This window comes from Sus scrofa, chromosome 2 (assembly GCF_000003025.6).
Source record: "Sus scrofa isolate TJ Tabasco breed Duroc chromosome 2, Sscrofa11.1, whole genome shotgun sequence".
Taxonomy (NCBI): Eukaryota; Metazoa; Chordata; class Mammalia; order Artiodactyla; family Suidae; genus Sus; species Sus scrofa.
The window spans coordinates 119,982,972-120,000,056 of record NC_010444.4 but is presented as its reverse complement, the minus strand read 5'-3'; the positions used below and the strand labels follow the sequence as shown (position 1 = coordinate 120,000,056).

At 35.3% G+C, this 17,085-nt stretch overlaps 1 protein-coding gene across 6 annotated transcripts in view; it reads right to left on the bottom strand.

Annotated features, from left to right (window-relative positions):
* AP3S1 (adaptor related protein complex 3 sigma 1 subunit) overlaps positions 1-17,085 on the bottom strand; it is a 74,410-nt gene that overhangs the window by 39,892 nt on the left and 17,433 nt on the right. For all 6 annotated transcript variants that reach the window (XM_021084654.1, XM_021084657.1, XM_021084652.1 and 3 more), the window contains exons 2-3: positions 8,394-8,485; positions 4,719-4,830 (exon numbers count right to left, since the gene is read on the bottom strand). In XM_021084654.1, the coding sequence (XP_020940313.1) occupies positions 4,719-4,830; positions 8,394-8,485 (204 nt within the window). The remainder of the gene's footprint in view (positions 1-4,718; positions 4,831-8,393; positions 8,486-17,085) is intronic.

Sequence of the window (17,085 nt, the reverse complement as noted above, 5' to 3'; positions counted from 1 at the left end):
ACAGATGAGAAAAATTAGGATAAAAGATACTAAGTAACTTGCCCAAAATTATATAGCCAGTACAAAGAAGGGCCCAAACGATTTTAACCAAGTAGCTTGTTTTAATTCACTGCTATTTCTAACAACTCATGAAGTCTATAGGCAGAATATGAAATAGGCAGTTAACAGGTGAAAAAATTCAAGGTCTATAGAGATGAAATGACTTGTTCAACATCATACTAAATTATCATTAGTGGCCACAAATAAAACTTCACAAAAGCTAGTCTAACACTCAGTACTACAGTAATGACAAATGCTATTATACATATTCTAACACCATGGTCAAAACACAACTTTCTAAACCTAAAAAGTTCAGCTGTTAGTTCTCAATTTTTTACTAGCTATAACCAAACAAGGCTGATGCTGATATAACTGCTACATGTGATACAGAAAACTACTACAAAATTTGGAATTATCTAGTGAACTAAATTTTATGCCTCCAGTATCAGCATGGCATATACTAAATTAATTGAGGTCAATATGACTGCTTATAAATAACTCAGTCAACATTAATATTTAATGTACTTCTATTCTCATTCTGTAAATATTTTAACACTCTCAAAGAAGATATGCTGTAACAGAAGGGACTTCAAAAAAGGCTATCAACTCTGAAATTGACTTACATTACAGTTAAAATCACACTATAATAGCATACATCAGAAAAAAAAATCACCTTTTTTCCAACTAATAAAGAATTAAAAGAAACAAAAGAAAACAGAAGCTGACTATTCAACTTGGTGGCATACTGGTATAAATCCCACATGGAATTTACTAACAATGCCTCCTCTCAGATTTTGTACACGATAAAAAGTCAAATCTGGGACAATGCATGCATACCTTAGAAACAGGAAATCTTTTCATAAAAATTTATGTTTCCAATGAACATTTGAATTGTGTCATTTTTAATATTTAAAAATAGAAATGAAACATGTTCAGTCATTACCTGTTGATGTTTATGAAATTTCCTTCATCCATTCTCTAAAGAAAATACAAAACCAAGGTTTTGATCTAAACTCTCTTGATTTATAATATTTCACTTTTACTTACATTATACTTGCTTTTCTCAAAACTACAGGATGGACAAAGCAAGAAGATTGGTTTTAAATAAGCTCTGAATAGCTATTTCACAAAACAGAAGCAGAAACAATAAGCTACTCCCTTCCATCTCTGTTCACTCAACCAATGTTTTTAAAGTCACTGACTCACGCCTATTTAGCACTCTGTCTTAAATATTTAATGATCTGTGATAACCACAGGGGAAAACAGCAACTACAGAATTTCCAACACGTTCAGGTAGTGAGAGAATTCATCCCTTTAAGGTAAATTACAGAAAGTTTCTTTTTTTGTGAAATGATAGATCAACATGTGGTAAATCAATAGTATTTTCCTGTAAAAACAGCTTAAGCCTACATTAGAAATGGGAAAATGACACAATTTTCCTGAAATTATTTTTTCTGTATCTAATATCAAGATAAATTACCAACATTTCAAAGAGTAACTGCTAAAAAACTACAAAACACAAGACACAGTTTCCACTTTCCACAAATACATGGATATGGTGTGGGATCTATGTTTTTTGACAACTCCCCATATAACTCCCTTCTGAGATATAATAACTATGCTATCATAACCATTAAGATCAGCAATGACATCAACGTAATCAATGACGGGCAAATAATTTAGGTAGAAAGATGAGCAATTATAAAGGCTCCAGGTAAAAACATGCCTGCTATATCTGAGGACGAAGGAGGCCAGTGTGGGTGGAACAAAGGGGAAAGGGGTAGAAAATGAAGTAAGACAGCTTAAATTCTTAGGTCGTAGGGTATGGGGAGGAGTGTCAGACCACATGAGGCCTCATGGGTCATTTATAAGGAAGTTGGCTTTTACACGGATGCATTCAGAATGCAAAGGTATAAAATGTAACACATTTCAATAGTATCACTCTGGCTGTTTTACTGAGAAAAAAGACAAAAGACAAAACACAGTGCAAGTAGGAAGACCAGTCAGAAAACTACTGAAATAATCCAGGCAAAACTAACAGCAACATGGACTAACATGGAGGCAGTGCAGTGACTATTAAGTAGATTCTGTATGATCAACAGGATTTGCCAAAGAAGAAGACATAACAGAGACCAAGAAACTAAATGAAGCAACTAAAGGGGTAGGATGCAAACCAGGCAAGTAAGGTGTCCAAGAAGCCACGTGAAGAAGATACTTGATGAAGAGGAAGGAGAATAATAAACAATCTTAATCAAATAAAAGAAGACTGATGAGAACCTCTAGATTCAGCAACAGTAGAGTTGAAAAACCTGAGTGGAGTAGGTTCAACAAAGAATGGGAGAAGAAAAATGTAAGATAATGCATTCAGACAACTTTTTAAAAGGGTTTTGCTAAAAAGGGAAGGAAAAAAATGAGAGAGTGGCTGGAAAAGAAATAGAGACAAGATTTTTTTTTTTTTTTTTTTTTGCGATGGAAGAACATATTATAGGCTAGTGGGAATGATCTAGAAGAGGGAAAAAATGATACAGAAGTGGAGAAATGCTAGAGCAATGAGAAGGAGGAAACTAGCATATAAGTGGGTGAGTTGGTCTTAGCTAGGCACAAAGTTCATCTCTTATAGAAGACAGTAGATTACAAGGACACAGATGCAGTCTGTAGAAGTTCCCTTCTGACTGCTTCTGAATGTCTACTATATCAGAAAGCTATGTGCTGTAAGTGCTACAGGTTTGAGGACGGAGGAAAATGGATCAGCAGTTGTCCAGGAGTGTGGGAGAATAAAATAACTAGGGAAATATAGTATGATTACTGGGTCCATTAAGGACTCACTGAGGTTAGGGATCATGACTTTAAAGTGAGGCAAGCCATGTATGGTTATCCTTTTTTTCTCTGAGTATGTTCAAACATGTGGGTACAGACAAAGAGCTGAGTATATACAAGCCTGTGATCATCATGACTGACCATGGAATTTAAGCTGGGCAAGAAAAATAAGACATTAGAAGGATCAGGGACAGTGAAAAATGACAGACTTAAAAGAATGAAGGTCCCAAAGAGACACTGAAAAGATATAAGGAAAACAGGAATATAGGATTTTGGACATAAACATGTCTGTTTTTCTAAAGTTGCCATTTATTTATTAATGAATGGATTGAACAACTAAAAATGTATAACTATAGCTAGAAAACTTTCAATAAATTTTTTGTCCTCAAAAAAAAAAAAAAAAGCCTGAAGGTCCCAATAGGCTCAAAGAACTGTTAGAATAACAGAAACTGTGATATGAAAGCATAAGAGATGGCAGCAGAGAGCAGAAACTGAAATTAAGGTAATATAGGGATTGTAGTTTGAATAAAGACTATCTAGAAATGAGTAGAGAAGTGAGGTAATAGGCAAAATCCATTGGAGAAGAGGAATCACGGTTTTGAAGATACCAGTGTATTGAATGAATTACCACCTGAATGTTGAAATAATCAAGAATTGTTAACACAAATGGTACCAGAATGAATGTCACTGAAATAAGAACCAAAATCTGTTAGGAGACCATTCTCCATGGGTCTTCCATTCCTGCACATCTTATGAACAGAGGTATTGAGTGCCTTTATCGGGATTACCTTTTCAAGCAAGTTTATATAGCCAATTGCTTTGGAAAAGATAATGTCTCCTTCTAAAGCAAAAGTCAGGTTTACCTACACTCTTGGAAGATACTCTTTTCCTCCAGGACAAGGGTAAACATGCTTAGTGTCCATTAGAAAAGATTCTAGTTCCCTAAGCTTGGGGTTTCTCTCTTATAATTCAATTCACTATGTATGCAGGCCCTACTTGTACCTTATCAAGTCACACTTAAGGAAATGGGACTTGAATAACCAGTTTAGCAAATGCTGTCCCTTTGGCTACTGCCTTTGCTGTTAGCAATGAAGTCTTTTTTTCTGTCCCAGAAATCTTCCATCTTCTGCCAGCATCCATGAAACCAGGCTAGTTAACATGTTTGCCTGTAAGCAAAGCATAACTTCTCATCATTGAAAGTTTTTGACAAAATCTCCAATGAATGAGGGGTGGGAATGAGAGACTACTGCAACTGGATGGGTAGATGGTGGTATAGTTTAATAACATGAGATAAAGTCTGAAGATGTTTTAGAAAAGAAAAGGGAATGGAAAAAGCAGTAAGAAGCAACAAGAACACCCTCTAGGTTTAATGCTATGAAGAAAGCAGGAGAGAAAACTGCCAGTACTTGAGAAGATGGCAGATAATGTCATCAGAGAAGCCAGATGTAAATAGCACAAAAATGTAAAGGTAATATTAATAGAAGAAGTTGAAGATAAGGAGGAATTTGCTGACGAGTTTCAGAGACATTATGAAAGATTTTCAGGAAATAAAAATGGGTGGGTTTGGGGGTTACATCTGGATACATACAGTAAAAAAAAAAAAAAAAAAAAAAAAACCATGAGTGTTGGGCATCCTGTGATGACCTTCATGAAGAGGAAAAAGGGGCATTTGGAAACTAGCTTAACCAGATTAAGCCCAAAGATTCTACATTGCTTATCCCTCTTTACCTAGCCAATACGTACTATGGAACACTTTTATTATCCAAAAAACATCATTTTAGAAAATTTAGAACAAAGAAGTTTTAAAAAATACAAATGCCAAAATTGTTGTTTAAAACAATAAGACACAAGTGTTAACTTACTTGAATTAGATCTAAAATGCCAAGTTCACTTTCTGAAGAATCCACACAGAAGACAAAATACAATGTTGCATAATGTCTATAAATCAGTTTGTTGTCAGATCCTCCAATTAATCTAAATGACAAAAAAAAATGTAATGTTATACGAATAAAATGAAAAACATATCATTAGCTAAAGCAAAATTACCATTTATTTAAAACCCTCTAAAAAATGAAAGGTAACATTTAATGACATAGCATTCAAGTGAACCAGATGGTTGTTTTCTTCAGAGAAGTCAAGTTAAAAGATGCCACAGCATATGGAAGATCCCAAGCTAGGGGGCGAATCGGAGCTATAGCTGCCAGCCTACGCCACAGCCATAGCAACGCAGGATCCGAGCCACATCTGTGACCTACACCACAGCTTACAGCAAAGTCAGATCCCTGACCACTAAGCAAAGTCAGGGATCGAACCCACATCCTCTTGGGTGCTAGTCAGATTCGTTTCCACTGTGCCGTGACGGGAATCCCTGCTGATGCACTGAGAGTGGGTAAGGAGCAATAAACAAACAAGGAAAAATGATCAGAGCGGAAGGGGCTAAGTATAGAGAATCAAAATAAGATGATGCCACATTGATGGATTTGGTACTTCCAATTGAGTATTGAAAGAGTTGACATTCAGGCTGAGCTTTAATGATAAGGAACCTGTCACGAAAAAATTTAGAGAACAACATTTCGAGGAAAGGTAATAACTAATAAAAAGGCCATTTCATAAAGAATGAAACATATATACTCAAGAAAAAAAAGAAGGCTTGTGATCAATGACAGATTAGTAAGCGATCAGATAAGAGAATAGGGCAAAAATGAGATCATAGGGCATTTGTAAGCATGTATTTAACTCCAAAGGTCACGAGTTACACCGCTTAAGACTGACTATCAACTAGGAAAAAAAATTACATTTCTTCTTAAGTTTTGGAAAGGTTTATCATCAATATCATTTCCAAAAATAGATTTTGTTTTGGAATATAAATGCAAGAAAACTGAGCTAAAAGATACTCAATTCATTCACCAAATATTTTTACTTATATTGACTGGAATTTCAGTGTTTTAAAATTAATAATTTAGGAACCATTCCAAACATATTCTATTTTTCTAAAAATAGCTTAGCTATCCCTAGTTAAGTTTACAGCAATTAGTTTACCTTCTCAAAAGACCCTTTAATACACACATAATATAAACAACAAACAAACAAATGGGAGTTCCCATGATGGCTCAGCAGGAAGGAACCCAACTAATATCCATGAGGATGCAGATGCAGTTACCATCCCTGGCCTCTCTTAGTGGGTTAAGGATCTGGCGTTGCTGTGGCTGTGGCCGGCAGCTGTAGCTCCAATTTGACCTCAGCCTGGGAACTTCTATATGCTATGGGTGGGGCCCTAAAAAGACAAAAAAAAAAAAAAAAAAAAAAAAATGAAGGCTAAATGCAATCAAAGATAACTGAACATTCAAACAAGACAGAGGAAAATAGCCATATATTTGTTACTTGGATATATTATATCCTCTAATAGCAAAAGTGAAAATGATCTTTGGCAAGAATTAAAAACCCCTACTTAGCTAGAAAAGATAGGCAATTTAAAAATAGGTATGCACTTTAAAGATTCTCCGAGTTGTATTTATAAACTATCATTGCAACTGTTCCTTGAAAGGGACAAAAAGCACAAACAGCAGGCTTTGCTTAATCCTGAATCTTCAATTTGGTGATGACCTTAATTTTTGTTTGGTTGTGCTTCAAAAGGAGAGCAAACTTTTGAAAACTGTAAGTTTCAAAATGGCAATTAAAGTTATTAAAAGAAAACAATGATATTAATATAAGTACATGCTTTATTATAATTTCATCTTCATACTATAGTACAACACTGATTCAAATTTGTGTATAGAATGCAATACATGATATAAAAACCACAGTTTAAGAAATCCTCTTAGTCCAAATATCTTATTTAACATAAGAGGAGAAAACTGAGATACAAAGAATTTGTTAGGAACAAAACCAGGACTAAACCAGATATGTAGCTTCATCTCTGATGCAATATTTGCTTTCTTCTTTTATGAGGCTAGAAAAAAATAATCACAAATTCAAGTCATAACTTCCAGTTCAAACAGTGCCCTGGTTTGATCAAGCAAGCTCCTGCATGTCTACCACATGCAGTGCACTGTGCCGGGTGATACATTTCCTGTGAGATTAGAAGATTAAGAGGCTGAGATGAAGGGAAATGATGGCATTGGCAAACACAACTAAACTACAGAAGTTTAAGAGGAGTAAGTAAAGCATAATTAAAATATAAAAACAGAAAGCAGGTACACTTCTCTCACCCATTAAATTAGAGGCCTTGAGTTAATAGCAAAAACTATTAGGTGTGTATTTGCAAGTTTAAGTGCAACCTTTAAGAAATATAATTAAACTTTATACATGATAAAAAGTAATTTATGATCAGGTAAGAATGGATTCTCCCTTATCCAAACTATTTTTCATAATATGCTTTTTACACTTTAAAAATACAGAAAAGTGTGGACTTCTCTGACTAATCTGTGATTATTCAAAATGAGGTTCAACTAAAGTTTAGTTTTTAAACTGTCAATAAGGAAATAATCTTGTTAAGAAATTAAACATATAAAAATGGGAGGGAGTTCCTATCGAGGAGCAGCAGAAACGAATCCGACTAGGATCCATGAGGTTGCAGGTCCAATCCCTGGCCTCGCTCAGTGGGTTAAAGATCTGGCAATGCTGTGAGCTGTGGTATAAGTCGCAGACGCAGCTCGGATCTGGCGTTGCTGTGGCTGTGGTGTACGCCAGCAGCTGTAGCTCTGATTAGACCCCTAACCTGGGAACCTCCATATGCCACAAGTGCAGCCCTAAAATCAAAAAAAAAAAGGGGGGAGGGAACATTTTTGAAACTCTTTGAGAACAAACTGTTTTCATGAAACCCATTAATTTAACAGTATTTTAATTAATAAACAAATTTGAAGAATTACAATACAATAGTTGGAACTAATTATTAGCAATTGTTATTCATTTTAAAAACAGAAAAGTCTATTAGCTGAATTCAAATTTATCTATATAAACACATACATTTAAAAAGCAGACTTTCAGAATTGTTTATAACAATAAAATAAGGATGCTCTATAAACTTTTACAAACGGGTCCATTCACCCTAAGGAATACTTCACAGTCATTAAAAAGAATAAGACTGCTCTAGATGTGTTTATGTGCAAAGTTTTTCAAAATATAAGTGCAAATAAGCAACACGAAAACCACCATACATGGTGATCCTGTAAGTAAAATACTTTAAGGTTATACTTTTATACGTTAATGCAAAATTAATCTTCTAGAAAGACACCCAAAAAACTGGAAGAAGAACTGAAGTTGGAGGGGAAGATTCAGTTTATATTTTGTACTTCCCTGTAATGTTTGAATTTCTGCCATATGAATATATTACCTTTATATGAAATGCATTTATAAACTTTTGAGCAAAAAAGATTGCATATTTTCAAAAAATTAGTTAAGTTAGACTTTAATATAAGTGGCATTTAATTCACCTGATCCAATTAATCAATTTAGGATTTTATAATAAACCAAACAAACAGTATATATTTTAAACATATAGGCAAAGATTAGAAATGTCCAGGAAATGGTTTACTTACAATCCTCCTTCTAGGAAATTACAAACATTCTCATCCCTCTTAGACACCAAATGGAATGTCTCCCTGATGATTTGCTGTTGTGTATCTTCACTCTGAGAAAGAATAATTCATCTATGTTAGGATCAAAGTTCTAGGTTTAACAGCATTTTAACAATTTTAAAAATAAAACTTAACATCTGTGAAATTCATCTAAGAGAGAGGTCCCTGAAGAACTAACCTATCATATCTTAACAGAAACAAAGCCTAATTTTTTTTATTAAAAACAAATAGCAAAAATGAAATAAAAAATTAGCACTTTATAGCTTACCACTACAAAACTTATTTCTTACCTTCAAAATCCAATAAAAAAATGACAAATTAATTATAGATACTATAAAAAGGGACACTAGATATTAACTATCCAAAGCCCATCGTTTTACAAATGAGTAAAATGAAATAGGGAGATAAAGTTATAAACATTTAATGCAGGTAATCTATACTTTAATGGAAGAAAGTACAGAAGTTTCAAGCTTCCAATTTTGTAATTTTAACTAAATGCAGATTGAGTCTATCCATCTTACTCATCTTTATATAAGCACATTCTAAAACCAAGAATTGACTCAATAAATATTTGTTAAACTTACCAAACAATTCATATCCCAATAAAAAGAGTCAGCTTCTCAAACTTTGCAATAGAAAACTGGGCAAAATTGTGAACAAGAATTTCACAGGAAAGAAAACACGATGGTCTATAACAAATGATAAGATGCTAAACCTTATACTATCAATGAAGTGAAATACAAATTAAAGAATGAGGTAACTCCACATGTGTATTAATGAAAATGTAAACTTCTGACAGTATCAAATGTTGACAAAGATATGGAAACAAGGAAATTCTCATCCTACCAGTGGGAAGGTAAGTGGTATAATCACTTGAGCAAAAAGTTTTAAAATCTAGCACTTCCACTCCCTGGTACAATGCTACACCATATGAAACCACTATTTTTGAAAGTCAAAAACAATAGAAAATTAGCATATATATTTATATATATAGGCAAGTCTATATACGTAGGCAAATCTCTCTATATACATATATATATAAAACTCCTAATCTGTACACCAACAAACACAAAGACAAATGTTCATAAAGGCACCGTAACAACAAAAAAGAGCTGAAAATAACCCAAATGTCCAAAAAACCACAATTATGGTAAAATCATTAAATGGAATCATACAAGAAGTGAAAATTATTAATTTACCCATATGTAAATTACACCCATCAATATGAATGATTCTCAAAAATATAAATATGGATGAGTTCCCGCTGTAGCTCAGCAGGTTAGGAGCCAGACTAGTATCCATGAGGATGCGGGTTCGATCCCTGGTCTTGATCAGTGCGTTAAGGATCCAGTGTTGCCATGAGCTCTGGTACAGGTCGCAGATGAGCCTTGGATCTGGCGTTGCTGTGGCTGTGGTGTAGGTAGGCAGCTAGAGCTCCGATTTGATCCCTAGCCTAGGAGCTTCCATATGTCACAGGTATGGCCCTAAAAGAAAAAAAAAAATTTAATGTGGAAAAAAGGAGTTACCACCTTAACTCAATTTGCTGTAAAAAATACCAGAGACTAATGGCTTAACTAAAAGAAATGTATTTTCTCACAATTTCGGAGACAAGAAGTTTAAGACAGAGGTATCAACATAGTTGGTTGCTGGTGACTACTCTCTCTTGGCTTGAAAACAACCATCTTCTCATTGTCCAATGTCCAATGACAGAAGCAAGAACAGGCTCTCTGGTATCTTTTCTTATAAGATCACTAACCACATCACAAGGGCCCTACCTTCATGATCTCATCTAAATCAAATTACCTTCCAAAGTCCCAATGCCAAATACCATCAAATAGAGGGTTAGGGGATTCAACATATGGATTTGGAGGGTATACAATTCAGGCTATAGCAGGGGAGAAAATCAAGTATAAGAATGATAGGTAATCATTCTATTAGTATAAAATTAAAAAAACATGCAGAACTAAATATTATGTAATGACAGACACATAGGTGATAAAAATAAAGCTGAAGAAAATCATGGAAATGTTCAACAAATTTCATAGAATTAGTTATCAAAGGAAGAAACAAAACTGTCATTCACAGATGAAAAAATTTTCCAAATAGAAAATTTAACATAATTTACTCAGATAGTATAATTAATAAAAAGTTTTAATAAGAACACAGACATTACATAAAATTCTATTGTAATTATAAACTTCTGCAAGTATGAGTTATGAAATGTAATTTTAAAAGGATACCATTTACAATACCATCAAAAATCATGCAGTGCATAGGAATAAATGAAAAAAAATGGAAGAGAAAATGTAAAAGTTTACTGAAAAAATTTAAAAAGACCTAAGTAAATGGGAAAATGTACAATGTTTATAGGTTGAATGATTCAGTATTATAGAGATGCTCAATCTCCCCAAAATGTTCCAAAGACATAAGGTAATTCTAATAAAAATCCCAAGGAGGTTATGGGGGAGAAACTTGAAAACCTCATTATGATTCTAAAACTTACATATTAGATCAGAGGACTAGAATAAAAAGACACTCTCAAGTAGAATATAAGAGGACTTGCTCACCAGATAAGGATTAATATAAAGCCATAGTAATTAAGATAATATATTGGTAGAGAAATAGGGAAACACTGATGGAACCAGTAACACACTCACACATAAGTACAGAATTTTAATTTAAAACAGAATAATCATTGCAAATTGGCGGGAATAAAGGGCATTTCCAGAAATAGTGCTAGGATAAAAATTTTTGGGTTTTTTTCTAATACAATGAACTTCTAGCTCTCATACTCAAAAATCAACCCCAGATCGACTAGAAATGAATGTCAATGGTGAAGCTACAAAAATTTAAAAACATAATACAGGAGAACATCTTCATGACATTGTAAGAATACTGGACTTTTAAACAAGACACAAATAAGGGTAATCATAAAGAAAAAGGCTGGCAAATTTTATCACATTGAAAGTAAGAACTTCTAATAAATGACACCAGAAAAAGAATTAAGAGAGCTATATACATGAAGAACATATCTGCAATACATAAAAACTAACAAAGGAAGAGTATCCAGTATACATAAAGAACACTTATATGCCAGTAAGAAAAAGATAAACATCCCAATAGAAAAAAATGACTTGACAAAATATAAAACCTGGAATACCTCAAATAAAAAATTTCTGCAAAGAAAACTATGAATAAAATAAACAGGTAACCTACTGAATGGAAGAAAATGTTTGCAAATCATATATCTGATAAGTGGTTATTATCCAAAACATAAAAAATTCATATAACTTCACAGTAAAGAAAGGAAGGGAGAGAGGGAGGAAAGGAAACAAACCCCAAACAATCCAATTTAAAAAATTGGGGCAGGAGTTCCCATTATGGCTTATCAGGTTAAGAATCCGACATAGTGTCCATGAGGATGTGGATTCCATCCCTGGCCTCACTCAGTGGGTTAAGGATCTGGCATCGCTGCAAGCTGCAGCATAGGTTCCAGATGCAGCTCAGATCAGGTGTTGCTATGGCTATGGCGCAGGCCTGCAGCTGCAGCTCTGACTTAACCCCTAACCTGGGAACTTTCATAAGGTCTGGGTGGCACCTTAAAAGAGAAAAAAAAAAAAAAAAAAAAAAAAAACTAGGGCAAAAGAACTAAATAAACATTTTTCCAGAGAAGACATACAAATGACCAAAAGATACATGGAAAGGTGCTCAATATCACTAATCATCAGGGTCAGGCAAATTAAAACCACAATCAAGTATCATTTTACACTGGTTATAATGGTTATTATCAAAAATGCTAAAAAATTACAAGCATTGGTGAGGAAACAAAGAAAGGGAATTCTTTGGAGTGAAGGTAAATTGCTGCAGCTGCTTTTGAAAACCAGTATGGAGGTTCCTCAAAAAATTAAAAATAGAACTACCACATGATCCAGCAATTCCACTTTCAGGTGTTTTTTTGTTTTTGTTTTTGTTTTTTCTTTTGGCCATACCCACAGCATGTGCAAGTTCCCAGGCCAGGGAATGAACCCACACCACAACCATGACCTGTGCCACAAGAGAGATAATGTCAGATTCTTAACCCACTGGGCCTCTGGGGAACTCCCACTTTCAGGTTTTTATCTGAAGAAAATGCAAACACTAACTTGACAAGATACAAGCACTCCATGTTCATTAGGGCATTATTTACAATAGTCAATATATGGGAACAACTTAAGTGTCCACTGGTGGATGATGAATGGATAAGGAAAATAAAATGTGAAGCTGTGGTGCAGTGCGTTAAGAATCCTCCCACAGTGGCTTGGGTTGCTGCGGAGGTATGGGTTGGATTCCGCCTGGTGCAGTGGTTTAAAGGATCCTGTGTTGCCACAGCTGCAGCAGTGATCACAGCTGTACCTTGGATTCAATCCCTGGCCCGGGAACTTCCACATGCTGGTGCGGCCACAAAATAAAAAAAGAAAAGAAAATGTGGTGTATATAAAGGCATACCTTGGAAATATTGAAGGTTTGATTGCAGACCGCAATAAAGGAAATATCATAATAATGGGAGTCACAAGAAATTTCTGGCTTCCCAGTGAGTATATGAATTATGTTTACACTATACAGTAGTCTACTAAGTGTGCAACAGCATTATATCTAAAAAAATGGACATACCTTAACTGAGAAACACTTTATTGCTAAAAAATGCTAACCATCATCTGAGCCTTCTGTGAGTCAAAATCTTTTTACTAGTGGAAGGTATCGCTTCAATGGCTTCTGACTGATCAGGGTGGTGGCTGCTGAAGGTTGAAGTTTTTGTGATAATTTCTTGGAATAAGACAATGATGAAGTTTGCCACATCGATGGACTCTTCCTTTTATAAATGATTTCTCTGTAGCACGTAATGCTGCTTGATAGCATTTCAGCCACAGAACTTATTTCAAAATTCAAGTCAGTCCTCTCAAACCTTGCAACTGCTTTAGCAATTAAGTTTATGTATTATTCTAAATCCTTTGTTGTCATGACAACCATCTTCATAGCATCTTCACCAGGAGTAGGTTACATCTCAAGAAACTACTTCTTTGTTCATCCTTAAACAGCAACTTCTCATTCACTGAAGTTTTACCATGAGATTGCAGCAATTCAGTCACATCCTCAGACTCTATTCCCACTTATGGTTCTCTTGCTACTGCTACCACAAATTCAGTTACTTCCTTCACTGAAATCTTGAATCCCTCTCCCCCAAGTCATTCACAAATGTTAGGATCAACTTCTTCCATCTCCTGTGAATACTGATATTATAACCTCTTCCCATGAATCATAAATGTTCTTAATGACATCTAGAACAGTGAATCCTTCCTAAAATGTTTTCAATTGACTTTGCTCAGAACCATCAGAGGAATCACTATCTATGACAGCTATAGCTTTACAAAATGTACTTCTTAAAGAATACGACTTAAAAGTCGAAATGACTCCTTGATCTGTGGGCTGCAGAATGGATACATTGTTAGCAAGCATGGAAATTACATGACTCTCACTGTACATCTCTGTCACAGCTCTTGGGTGACTAGTTGCATTGTCAATGAGCAATAATATTTTGAAAGAAATCCTTTCCTTTCAGCAGTAGCTCTTAACAGTGGGCCTACATTTATGATAAACCCACAGCAAATATAATCCTCAATGGGGAAAAACTGAAAGCCTTCTCACTCAAATCTGGAACAAGACAGGGATGCCCACTCTCACCACTGCTCTTCAACATCGTTTTGGAAGTCTTAGCCACAGCAATTAGACAAACAAAAGAAATCAAAGGCATCCATATAGGAAGAGAAGAGATCAAACTGTCCCTGTATGCAGATGACATGATTCTATACCTAGAAAACCCTAAGGACTCAACCCCAAAACTCCTTGAACTGATTAATAAATTCAGCAAAGTGGCAGGATATAAGATTAACATTCAGAAGTCAGTTGCATTTCTGTATACCAGCAATGAAACATTAGAAAAGGAATACAAAAATACGATACCTTTTAAAATTGTACCACACAAAATCAAATACCTCGGAATACACCTGACCAAAGAGGTAAAGGACCTATATGCCGAGAACTATAAAACCTTAATCAAAGAAATCAAAGAAGATGTAAAGAAATGGAAAGATATTCCATGTTCATGGATTGGAAAAATCAATATTGTGAAAATGGCCATCCTACCCAAAGCAATCTACAGATTCAATGCAATCCCTATCAAATTACCCATGACATTTTTCACAGAACTAGAACAAACAATCCAAACATTTATATGGAACAACAAAAGACCAAGAATCACCAAAGCAATCCTGAGAAACAAAAACCAAGCAGGAGGCATAACTCTCCCAGACTTCAAGAAATACTACAAAGCCACAGTCATCAAAACAGTGTGGTACTGGTACCAAAACAGACAGACAGACCAATGGAACAGAATAGAGAATCCGGAAATTAACCCTGACACCTATGGTCAATTAATCTTTGACAAGGGAGGCAAGAGCATAAAATGGGAAAAGGAAAGTCTATTCAGCAAGCATTGCTGGGAAACCTGGACAGCTGTATGCAAAGCAATGAAACTAGAACACACCCTCACACCATGCACAAAAATAAACTCCAAATGGCTGAAAGACTTAAATATACGACAGGACACCATCAAACTCCTGGAAGAAAACATAGGCAAAACACTCTCTGACATCAACATCATGAATATTTTCTCAGGGCAGTCTCCCAAAGCAATAGAAATTAGAGCAAAAATAAACCCATGGGACCTCATCAAACTGAAAAGCTTTTGCACAGCAAAGGAAACCCAAAAGAAAACAAAAAGACAACTTACGGAATGGGAGAAAATAGTTTCAAATGATGCAACTGACAAGGGCTTAATCTCTAGAATATATAAGCAACTTATACAACTCAACAGCAAAAAAACCAATCAATCAATGGAAAAATGGGCAAAAGACCTGAATAGACATTTCTCCAAAGAAGATATACAGATGGCCAACAAACACATGAAAAAATGCTCAACATCGCTGATTATAAGAGAAATGCAAATCAAAACTACCATGAGATACCACCTCACACCAGTCAGAATGGCCATCATTAATAAATCCACAAATAACAAGTGCTGGAGGGGCTGTGGAGAAAAGGGAACCCTCCTGCACTGTTGGTGGGAATGTCAACTGGTGCAGCCACTATGGAGAACAGTTTGGAGATACCTTAGAAATCTATACATAGACCTTCCATATGACCCTGTAATCCCACTCTTGGGCATCTATCCGGACAAAGCTCTACTTAAAAGAGACACGTGCACCCGCATGTTCACTGCAGCACTATTCACAATGGCCAGGACATGGAAACAATCCAAATGTCCATCGACAGAGGATTGGATTCGGAAGAGGTGGTATATATACACAATGGAATACTACTCAGCCATAAAAAAGGATGACATAATGCCATTTGCAGCAACATGGATGGAACTAGAGAATCTCATCCTGAGTGAAATGAGCCAGAAAGACAAAGACAAATACCATATGATATCACTTATAACTGGAATCTAATATCCAGCACAAAGGAACATCTCCTCAGAAAAGAAAATCATGGACTTGGAGAAGAGACTTGTGGTTGCCTGATGGGAGGGGGAGGAAGTGGGAGGGATCGGGAGCTTGGGCTTATCAGTCACAACCTAGAATAGATTTACAAGGAGATCCCGCTGAATAGCATTGAGAACTATGTCTAGATACTCATGTTGCAACAGAAGAAATGGTGGGGGAAAAACTGTAATTGCAATGTATACATGTAAGGATAACCTGACCCCCTTGCTGTACAGTGGGAAAATAAAATTAAAAAAAAAAAAAAAAAAACAGTGGGCCTAAAAAATTCAGTAAACCAGGTTATAAATATATGCACTGTCGTCTGGCTTTATTGTTCCATTTATAGAGTACAAGCACAATAGCACAATTTTAGTATAATATTAGCATCATTCTTAAGGGCTTTAAGATTTTTGGAATGGTAAATGAGCATTGGCTTCAACTGAAAGTCACCAGCTGCATTAGCCTCTAAAAAAAGCCTATTCTTTGAATTGTTGAAGCCAGACATTAGCTTCTTCTCTTCACCTACTAAATGTCCTAGATGGCATCTTCTTTCAGGAGAAGTTTGTTATATCTACACTGAAAATTTGTTGTTCAGCATAGTCACCTTCATTCATTACCTTAGCCAGATCTTCCGGATTACTCAATACATTTCTACATCAGCACTTACTGCTTCACCTTGCATTTTTATGTTATTAAGATGGCTTCTTCCCTTAAACCTCATGAATCAACCTCTGTTAACTTCAAACTTTTCTTTTGCAGAGTCCTCACCTCTGCTGGCCTTCACAGAGTTAAAGAGTTAGGGCCTTGCTCTGAATTAGGCTTTGGCTTAAGGAAATGTTGTAGCTGGTTTGACCTTCTATTTAGACCACTTAAATTTCCTCCACATCAGCAACAAAGCTGTTTTGCTTCCCTCCATTTGTGTGCTCACTGCAATAGCACATTCAACTTCCTTCAAGAACATTTTCTTTGCATTCACAGCTTGGCTAACTGTTTCGTACAAAAAGCCAAGCTTTCAGCTTATCTCAGCTTTCAATATGCTTTCCTCATTAACCTTCATCATTTCTAGCTTTTGA